The sequence below is a fragment of the Lycium barbarum genome, chromosome 7 (genome assembly GCF_019175385.1).
Source record: "Lycium barbarum isolate Lr01 chromosome 7, ASM1917538v2, whole genome shotgun sequence".
In the NCBI taxonomy this organism is placed as follows: Eukaryota; Viridiplantae; Streptophyta; class Magnoliopsida; order Solanales; family Solanaceae; genus Lycium; species Lycium barbarum.
Window position 1 is genome coordinate 128,762,036 of NC_083343.1, and position 11,169 is coordinate 128,773,204.

Sequence of the window (11,169 nt, forward strand, 5' to 3'; positions counted from 1 at the left end):
GTGGATCTGATATGGCTATTTTTTTTTTTTTGTGTGTGTTGTGAAGTCCAAGTCAAACTTTCATCCATGTAGGCGCAAATTTATCAAGTATTCTAACGGGAGGGCAAATTTGATCCCAAACTTTAACGGAGGACAAATTTAAACTATAAACCATACTTGAAAGTTAAATTTTCTTCCTTTTCCCTATACTATAACATACTTCCTTTATTTGTCTTTCTTCTTTCTTTTCTTTCCTTTCTTTCTTTCTACATTTGTCTTTTCCCTTCTTTGCTTGCTTCTTTTGGTTTGGTCTTTGACTTTCATTTTGTACGCTCGTGGATTTGTTTCCATCATTGATTCATATTTAAAAAAGAACATAATACATATTTGAGATCGAATTAGGATTTTTTTTTGTTTAACTATATATTTGAAATTTGATCCGATTAATTTAAATTCAAGCTGCATAAACTTATTTAATGGAAAAACATTCTTTTTCAGAATTTTTTTCATTTCACTGCTCAAATCCAAAATCTTCACTTAAGAATAGAAAGATCTTATTTATTCCAACACATTCCTTATGGTCAAGATTGTCATAATAACGAATAAATATAAACTAATTTGGCACGAGCTTAATTTTGACAAGTAGGTAGCTTAAGAATAACCTTTTAAACGATCGTGTAGAATGAGTTGTAAGCATTAGAACTCATGAAATAATTTGATTATATTAAATTTAAAATATATTAACTCAAATAAATATTGTGGGCTAATATAATTTGATAATTATTTCCGAAAAAAGCAGCCTACTTATGAGGCACTTTGTACTTACAAGCCTACAATAAGCAAGGGAAAACAACAACAACAACATGCCCAGTTAAATTCCACAAAGTGGGAATATAGGGAGGATAGAGTATACGCAGACTTCAACCCTATCTTAGAAGGTAAAAAAGTTATTTCCGATACACCATCAGCATAGGGAATACAATAAGCAACTGAATGTTAGATAAGTATAGAATCAAAGAAATTAAAAGTCCTAGTTCAGTAGGCTTGTTTACTTGATGGGGCTAAAATGGTGAGCGTACTTTATTAATTCAAGCGTACCGTATTCTAAAGGCTCGAACTTGTGTCACAAGTAATAGGAAGTGGCATGCAAAGTCAAATAAAAGAGCTAAGAAAATCATGTTACATACTAAATGACACATTATGCCAAGTCAAATAAAAAAAATAATGAAAACATGTGCCATATACGAATTAGGGGTGGCTAAACAGAATTGAATGCTTAAAGTGAAACTTTAATTAGTGGCTTAAAATTTAAACAAACTTCATATATATTTTATTTAAAATCCATTTTACTTTCTTTTTATAGATGCAAAATTATTACTTAATAATCTTTTGTAATCTATTTCTTTGAATTTATTCGTTTCTCAATTGTTAATTTTTAAGTAATATTTTATCGATTTCAATATTGAAAAAAAAAAAATCCACTACTGCAATCAGCTGTTATCATAATTCTATAAGCCATAAGTTGACAAATTTTAGATAAAAATAATAGAGTTGGAACTATAGAATCTGATTCAAGAGGTTGATAACTTGGTATATTCCACTTTAATATTCTTACTGCAATGCTCGAAAATCTAAGAAGAAACAAAACGAGAATTTGCAATTCGATCAATTTGTTCAACACTTTACGATTATTGACTCTTATGTTTGACAGAGTATTACTCTAACTTATTAGAGATCTAAAGAAAGAAAATCCAAAAGAGGTTACAGAGCATAAAAAATGTCAGTATTAGCAGCCCGTATGTAAGTAGGTAAAACAATATTTCCTTGATTACGTCTATTCGAAAAAGGTTAACGAGAACATATATAATAGTATAAATTTATAAAAAAGATGTAGTACTTTTTATCATAAATAATCAATTTTCTTTAAGAAAAATTAATACATAATATAATAGTATTTGCTACAGCAAAAATGGTGACCGTAGAGGAGTTTCGCCGGACACAACGGGCCGAGGGAACGGCCACCGTGCTGGCCATCGGAACAGCCACTCCTCCCAATTGTTTTTATCAAAGCACTAACCCTGACTATGTTTTTCGTGTCACTAACAGTGAGCATAAAACGGAGCTTAAGGAGAAGTTTAAGTGCATGTGTAAGGTAATTTACTCTCTTCTTGTAAAGTGTTTTTCTAGTAAATATCATGTCTTGGGGTGTTCAAGAAAAATCGAACATAACGGAATAATCAAATCAACCCGGCTTTAAAAACAATTTGTTTTGGTTTGATTTTGTACTTAAAAGGAAAAATTTGAACCAAATGACATATAAGTACATTAGTTTGCAGATAACTTTAAATATTACTATAACTATATTGTATAAGTTTTAAAAGTTAATCTAGAATTTCAGTATACACCATTGCTTTAATTAGTGTAGCAAATCAATTGGCAGATTATTGGTCAAACTAGGCAATACTAAGGACCAAGAGAACCTATTTCCACAGGTTTCAGCAACTTCGTCCTAGCTACTGCTAGAGGTCTTTTTTTTTTTAGACAAATGGAAATTACCTTCAATAAGATCACGATATGGCAACACTAATTTAAACATTAAGAATTATAGTTAAATAAATTAATGACATGTGTTAGGTATTTATTGGTTGAGTGTAAACACCCATGGATAAGTTTTTACCAATTTTTTTTTTTTTTTGAAACAAGAACATTTTAATTCCCCGTTCTTAACGCCTTTTTTAGCAACTCTAATCATGTTCTTAGTTAGTGATGTTGGTTTACTTTTTTCCTATGCTGTAGGTGATGCATCAATGATTAAGAAGAGGTACATGGACTCTTAACTGAAGAAATCTTGAAAGAGAACCCTAGTATTTGTGAATACAACGCACCTTCCTTTGATGCATGGCAAGATATTGTGGTAGTTGAAGTGCCAAAACTTGGCAAAGAGGTAGCCCAAAAGGGCATCACTGAATGGGGACAGCCAGGTCCAAGATTGTCCATTTGATCTTTTGCACCACTAGTGGTGTGGACATGCCGGGCGCCGACTTCCAACTCACTAAGCTGCTTGGCCTTAGTCCATCAGTCAAGCGAATCATGATGTACCAACAAGGTTGCTTTGTTGGTGGTATTGTTTTCCGATTAGCCAAGGACTTGGCAGAGAATCATAAGGGTGCTCGAGTACCTGTCTTTGCTGGTAGATAGATGCGCTTAATTAATTACATGAATTAATGAGGACTCTGAGCTCGATCTTATTCTGTAAAGATCCTTTTCTTAAAGGAACATTTCCATCATCGCTTTTATCGTCAACAGAGAGCGGCTCGATAAAGAAAGTCGGCTTTGGGAAAAAATTATTCCTTCTAGTTGTTTGCGCCGAAATCACCGCAATAACATTCCATGGCCCAAGTGACACTGAATTAGATGTTTTGATTGGGCAAGTCTTGTTTGGTGATGGGGCCTCTGCAACCATTATTGGATCAAACCCAGTTCTAGAGGTAGAAAGGCCTTTGTTTGAGCTTGTCTCGGCAAACCAAACTCTTATTCGAGATAATGGTATGCGGTTCATGGTAAAACTAGTGAGGTTGGGTTGACATTTTACTTACATAAGGATGTTACAGGATTAGTTTCAAATGACATTGAGAAGAGCCTAGTAGACATATTTTAGCCTTTGGGCATTTCTGATTGGAACTCCATCTTTTGGGTAGCTCACGCAGGTGGACGTGCGATTCTGGACCAAGTTGACTTAAAGTAGGGCCTAAAGCCTGAAAAACTAAGGGCTAAGAGGCATACCATGAGTGAGTATGGGAACACTGCTAGTGCTTGTGTTCTGTTTGTTTTGGATGAGATGAGGAAAGGCTCTATCAAAGAGGGATTGAGTACCACTGGTGAGAGCCTTTGACCAAAATAAGCTATTTTTTATATCAATTTACTAAAGTAATACGTTTTTTATTTTTTTTACGGAACTAGCATAAACGTATTCCTGAGTAACGTATTAGGCATTATTTTATTTAAAAATTCTAACGGAAAAAATTAGGTCGGGTTAACGGTGTTAAAAGCTAATTCGTGACTGTTAGTAACGTATTATTCCTAATACGTTACTGTCAGTAACGACTTTAGAGAATCCAAATACGAACAATCCTTTTATGTAATCTGACATTGACTGATGTTAAAGCCGTAACTAGGAGTTACGATTTTAGCATAAAACGTAACTGACAGTTACGTTTCTACTCAAACTAGGCATGCGCAAATCTTGCCGAGAATCCTGCAAATTGGGAATCTTTCTGATTGATTTGACTATAAAACGTGATTAATAGTTACGTTTTAATTGTAAAACGTGACACACAATAACGACACACTGCTAAAGTCCCTCTTCCTCATACTTTTTGAACAAACCACATATCATTAAAAAATATAGTGTATGAAACGAATGTTCAAACACATTCGAACAATTTTCATCAAAGCTTCTACTTGTGTGGCCTATTGTCGGAACAGCATTAAAAAATTCAACAGGTATAAGTTAATTAAGTCAAATATTTCGTAATATGTTAAAATAATACTATAGTTTTAATTTATTTTTCTGTTATATTAATAATAATAAGTGTCTTATTTTCGTGTGTAGGAGTAAAGATGGCCAATTTTGAACATAATGTGATGGTTGCTTTGTATTGGGGTGGCGAAATAATTACTGAAATGAACGGATTCAGATACACTGAAGGTGCCAAAATGATTGTCAGCATGTTTATTTCAACGAACTATGCTGAATTGGTTGAACTATTGCATGAGAAGATGGGGACAAATAGTGAAAATATTCAAATTGATATTTCTGGAAAATATCCATGCTCATTTCAAGGTAACAATACAAGGTTCATTGAGTTTAAAATTGAGAATGACCAGTCCTTGCTACAATTTTTCTCCATACGGCAAAAATTTGCGGATAAGATCGATATAAATATTTTGGAGATTTATGTAAAGACCAAACCAGCAAATCAAAATAATATATTTCAAATGAGTGGTCAGCATGGTTATCACATGAATTTGTTGGCTCAAAATTATGGATTTGCTATGGCCAGTCAGCCTCATCTCGGAATTGAACAAGTTTTTTTTTATAAATACAGTTAATACTTTTATTAATATTTTTAGGTATACCTGTAGTAGTGGTAGAAATCCCGCTATCTCATGTTGCTTAGCCTGTGAGGCCTTACAAAGATAGTGATACTTAAATACACTAAGTTTTTTCAAACAAAACTTACTTCGGGCACCTTTTCAACCCCTAAAATGACGATCCGAACGTCTACGTATCCTTGATGTATTGGGCCTACATTATTGTACGCAGAAAAAAATATCAGGTTCTATATAAAATATTGACGTTTCGGAGTCTTGATCCACGACTAATCGTTGGTCAAAGTATGGAAAAAACACTAAGTTTTTTCAAACAAAACTTACTTCGGGCACCTTCTCAACCCCTAAAATGACGATCCGAACGGCTACGTATCCTTGATGTATTGGGCCTACATTATTGTACGCAGAAAAAATATCAGGTTCTACATAAAATATTGACGTTTCGGAGTCTTGACCCACGGCTAATCGTTGGGCAAAGTATGAAAAACACACTAAGTTTTTTCAAACAAAACTTACTTCGGGCACCTTTTCAGCCCCTAAAATGACGATCTGAACGTCTACGTATCCTTGATGTATTGGGCCTACATTATTGTACGCAGAAAAAAATATCAGGTTCTATATAAAATATTGACGTTTCGGAGTCATGACACACGACTAATCGTTGGTCAAAGTATGGAAAAAAACACTAAGTGTTGCAAAAAATAAAGTTTGGCCAATTTTTTTTGCTTTTTGGTACTGTTTCTATAACGCAGTATTTTACTGCGCTAAAGGTAGTTTTGTAACATTTTTTTTTTTGTTGGAAGAGCGAAACTAGAAGCCTGGACACGGGTTTCGCCAAACTCAATAATTTTTGCTCAAATAATATATTTGTGTTAAGAAATTTATTAAATATGTATAAATAATAAGTTTAGAACATAAGTATTAAATCTGAAATCGTCGTTCTAAAATCTAAAAACATAAAGTTGAACTCTTGGCTCTGACTCTGCCATCTAATCACGTGGGTAACAATATCCAATTTTTTTTTTCTTTCTATGTGAATAAAATAATCACATAACTTGCACACTAAATTGTGTAAGAAAATGTTGTCAACATGGAAATGACATTGACATAACAGATAACAACTATTAAAGGTAAGTGTACAATTTTATTGTGTGTCACGTTTTACAAATAAAACGTAACTACAGATAACGTTTTATAGTCAAATCAGTCAGAAGAATTGTAAGTGTACAATCTTATTGTGTGTCACGTTTTACAAATAAAACGTAACTACAGATAACGTTTTATAGTCAAATCAGTCAGAAGGATTCCCAATTTACAGGCACTACAAGAAATTAGGCTTATTTTTAGTTCCAAACTCATTCGTTATATATATATATATATATATATATATATATATATATATATATAATTACTACTTTATGCATCCACTAATTCTTTCCCTAGAATTAAATATAAAGAGTGATGACATAATTTAAAAAGATTTAGATTTCCAACATTAGGTGTAAAAGTCAGTAATTAGCGACTAATAATATGACATTTGAAATAAATGTCATAATATTTTCGACATTTGTATCAAATGTCGTTATTTTAAAGACATTTTACGCCAAAAATCGTTGTTTAGCTATATTTTATGCCAAATGTCATTATTTTAGTGACATTTTTCGTCAAATATCACTATATTTACGACATTTTACATCACATGTCATTATTTTTATGACATTTTTTCATAAATGTCGAGAAATTCCTTTTTCCCCGACATTTATTTCAAATGTCACTAAATAAATGTCGTCGTATCTTTACTTTCTTGTAGTGAGGATTCTCTGCAAGAGATTGCGCGTGCCTAGTTTCAGAAGAAACGTTACTGTCAGTTACGTTTTATGCTGAAGTCGTAATTGCGGGTTACGACTTTAGGATCAATCAATGTCAGATTTCATAGAAAGATACCTAGAATTTCTAAATTCGTTACTGTCAGTAACGTATTAGCCATAATACGTTATTGGCAGTAACGAATTATATTTTAACGCTGTTAACCGGTGACTTTTTTGTCCGTTGGAATTTTTGAATAAAATAATACCTAATTCGTTACTCAGGAATACGTTTATGCTAGTTCAGTTAACTTTCAAAAAATCGTATTATTTTGGAGAATTGGCTCAAATAATAGCTTACTTTGGTAAAAAATTCCACTGGTGAAGGGCTTGAGTGGGGTGTGCTTTTTGGTTTTGGGCCCGAACTAACTATTGAGGCCATTGTCCTCCATAGTGTGGCTAAAATTCTTAAATACCTATGTTTCAACCCTTGTAATTAAAAAATAATCACTATCATGGAGTTTCAAATGTCCAAGCGAAACTCCACAGCATTATGGAGTTTCACCCGCGATATTTGAAACTCCAAGACGTACAGTGAGTATATATTTTCAAAAAACGGACTAATAGTGTCCAATAAGCGGTATTTCTATCCATAATGTCTCTATTTAGGGTGAGGTTGATTTATAATTTGTATGTTGGTTTGGTTGCAAGTTTGAATTGTTTCTTTGTAAATCTCCTATTGTCTGGTGTTACGTAGTTGTTTGTTCACAATAAATTTTACAACATTTTTCACATAAGTGACTACTTTTACGAGATCTTCTATTTAGACAAGTAAACAATAGGATAGAAATTGCAAAAAAAAAAAAAAAAAAAAAAAAAAGGGTTCATACGTTAGGAGCGTAAAATTAATGAAAAGGCTCTAAGATTTGGTAACACCTTAGAACAGTACGACTCATTGTTGTTGAAGTACATAATTATTTTCTCCAGAATAACAAGAAATCACTTATTTCATAATTTTATAGCGACACAAAACTAGATACAAGGAAAACCAAACATTATGGGTTCTGAGTTCTAAAAAGGCAGCTTACGGGATTTAAATAAATTATTTATATATATTAAGTGAATTTGTTTTTTATTCAAATATGGTTTAAGCCAAAACTACTAAATTCTGTGGAACCAATAAGCAGAAATTTAGCTCCGCCTCCACTTATATATATATTGTGCTTACATCACCTTACTCTTAGGGATACAAGCTGACCTCCCAAGTTTTTCGACCTACTCACATGAAACACAAAATCTGAGAAAAGAGATGCATCTCATGTTAAACGGAGGTAAATCTAGAGCGAGTTCAATGTGTTCAACTATACTCATTGCTTTTATTCATAAGTACAGCAAAAATATTTATGCTTAAGAGACAAAATATATATACTATGTTAGCCTGTTAGGCTCATACTGAATTCACTGCGGCCTATTCATTCTAGATTCACCTTTGTGTATGTATATATAATTTATAAAAGGGGGGAAATTGATAAGATATCAATCAGAAACCATCATGATTCATGAGGAGCAAATTGGAAAAGAAAACTAGTCTATGCATGCATAAGCACTTGCTGGCCATGTTTCACTATTTTGAAGAGATCAAATGTAAAGTGCATTTTCTTTCAATGAAAGGTCATAAATATAGAATTATAGAGGTTCCTCAAGTGAATTAATGGAAGGGTTCTCGTTCTTTAATTTGACATAAATGTAGCGATCTAGCTAGGCCTAATTAATTGTCAAGATATTGCCGTTCTAGTCCAATCTTTATGCTTTACAATTTTGTTCTTGAGCTTTAACCCAAAACAAAAAGCGTCTCAACAGTTGAATTCCAAACTGATAAAACTTTATGCTTAACAATTTTGAATTTATGAAGTTCTTCATATATCAGAATCCTTTCATTCTTCTTTGGTATTAATGAACTTGTTTAGCTACACTTTATTTAGTAACTTCATTTGTCTTTACGAACAGCATTTGGTTACTTATATAGGAGAGTACCCACCCAAAATATTTTTTAAAAGAAAAGGAAATTGATAATTTAAAATATAGTCATAACTTAAAAGAAGTGACAAAAGGTCCGCTTGCTCTTCTTGTTTTGCTTAAGACGAGACAAGAAGATGACTCATTCTATGGACACCTAAAGTAAAAAAAGTTGGCATGAATTCGGATTAGTCGGTCCCAAAATGTGCATCTGACGCAGGCTGGCATACCAAATAAATTAATAATAAATGACACTCAATTTTTCCAATAAAAATATCCTTAATTACCAACATAAAACACACGTCACCATTACAGATAATAATACATGAACATACATATGATGGACCTTAGAAGATCAAGAGTAATTAACACCTTTAGACTGTTGATCTTTGGTGTTAGGAGCCCCTAATCAATTTATTTTTCCCAGAATAACTTTCAGTCCCTAACAAAAGAGACTTAGCATTCATTACAACTCGAAATCAAGATATTTAGTTAACGACAACGAATGAGAAATTACCACTCGATCACAACCATCGTCGGTCTTGCAGTAACTCATCACTTATTACTATAATATTATAGGTGACATTGTCACCTATACACTCCAGACGCAAACGAGTTGGTGAAGTATATTATGACCACATTTGAAACAGAATCTAAGATTTTTACAGTCGTTGTTGGTTCGACATGACATGCCACAGTGAGGGAATAATTGATTTGTATTTGCAGAGAGTACAATCTGTTCAAGCATTTGAATATCTTGTGGTAGGTTTCTCAGAGACTTAACCTGAACTGCATAGCATCATAACAAACAAAACTAACATTAAATTACAATCAATTTAATAGAAAATAGAAGCTACATACCTAGATTTAAGAGAGAAGCATATGAATATTTTTGTAAAGGGGAAAAAGGTTTAGAATTGGATCTGCATGTTTCCTAAAATATTTTGTCACCCCGTTCAATTAATTAGAAGCAGATTCTGAATTTTTAGTTTATGAGGTTATAAACTATAACCATTTTGGATTATTGAAGTCTACATAAATTATTTATAAATATTAATAAAAAATTTTAAAACTCAAATGCATAGTCTGAGCCCCAAAAAAAACTATAACGGTGAATTAATCCGCCCATGTTGTTCATGCTGGAGCTCCGTTAAAGTACTAAGTGCAAATACAAAACAACTTGGTAAAAGCAATGATATGATTGACACAAACTATAACGAAAATAAATTAAATCAAATATTCTGTATAGTCAAGATATAAATTTGGATATTTTACTTATGTAAATCAAAAGAGAGATGTAAAATTGAGAGAAAAGTTATTAACCAGAAACCCCAACGAGAAGAACAATAAGAAGGATAGCTAGTGTAGGAGAGAAGCACTTGTTAGCCATATTAATCTCACTACTTTGAATAATAAGTAAAAGTGAATGGGAAAGTGCACTATCTTCCTCCATGAAAGGTCATATATATACACTCACATTGATGGTAGTGTAGTTGATTCAGAATTTAAAATTTATGAGTTTGAAATATGATTGAAAATTTATCGTCGTCATTTGAGTTACCAAATTCAAAATTTAATGTTTATACATATACTAAGTTTGAGAAAAAAAAATATTCCTATTTGTTATAAACAGCTTGTAGATATTGTCCGCTTTGGAGCCTTAGCCCCTTACGGCTTTAAAATACGTCTACAAGTAAAGGCTTCAGGCCCAGCTTATAAGCATGCACACAATCCCGTGTGCGAGCGATGTGGGAACTTCAAGTTCACAACACACCCTCCATCGCGAGCATCGTGCTGATAACGTGTTATAAACAGCTTGTAGATATTGTCCGCTTTGAAGCCTCAGCCCCTCACGGATTTAAAACGCGTTTACAAGTAAAGACTTCAGGCCCAGCTTATAAGCACGCACACAATCCTGTGTGCGAACGACGTGGGAACTTCAAGTTCACAACACTATTAGATTTGTCTAAACTCATAATTTGATTGTGCATCCGCCCCACACAACATATAATTAATGCTTGTACGTTGGAGTAATTTGAAATTAATACTCCCTCCAACACAAATATTTTTGTGGCATAGTTCAAATTTTAAGTCACATTTTTTAATTTTGATCGTAAATTCAGACATAAATTTTTTTATTTTTAAATATAAAATATATATTTAAAAATTATGTAAAAAATACTATAAGTCACAATAATTAATAACTTAAAATATTTAGAAAATATATGAAAAAATTGTGATGAAAGAATGAATTATT

The 11,169-nt window shown here is 32.5% G+C and overlaps 1 protein-coding gene and 1 pseudogene across 1 annotated transcript; one reads left to right on the top strand and one right to left on the bottom strand.

Moving 5' to 3' along the window:
- Positions 1-1,948: 1,948 nt before the first annotated feature.
- Positions 1,949-7,396, top strand: LOC132601941 (chalcone synthase J-like; annotated as a pseudogene).
- Positions 7,397-9,171: 1,775 nt separating this feature from the next.
- LOC132604359 (uncharacterized) lies at positions 9,172-10,394 on the bottom strand. Its single transcript, XM_060317843.1, has 2 exons — positions 10,236-10,394; positions 9,172-9,701 (listed from the first exon to the last, which is right to left on the bottom strand). Exons 1-2 carry the CDS (start codon positions 10,363-10,365, stop codon positions 9,505-9,507), a joined length of 327 nt encoding a protein of 108 aa, XP_060173826.1. The 5' UTR covers positions 10,366-10,394; the 3' UTR covers positions 9,172-9,504.
- Between the last annotated feature and the right edge of the window lie 775 nt (positions 10,395-11,169).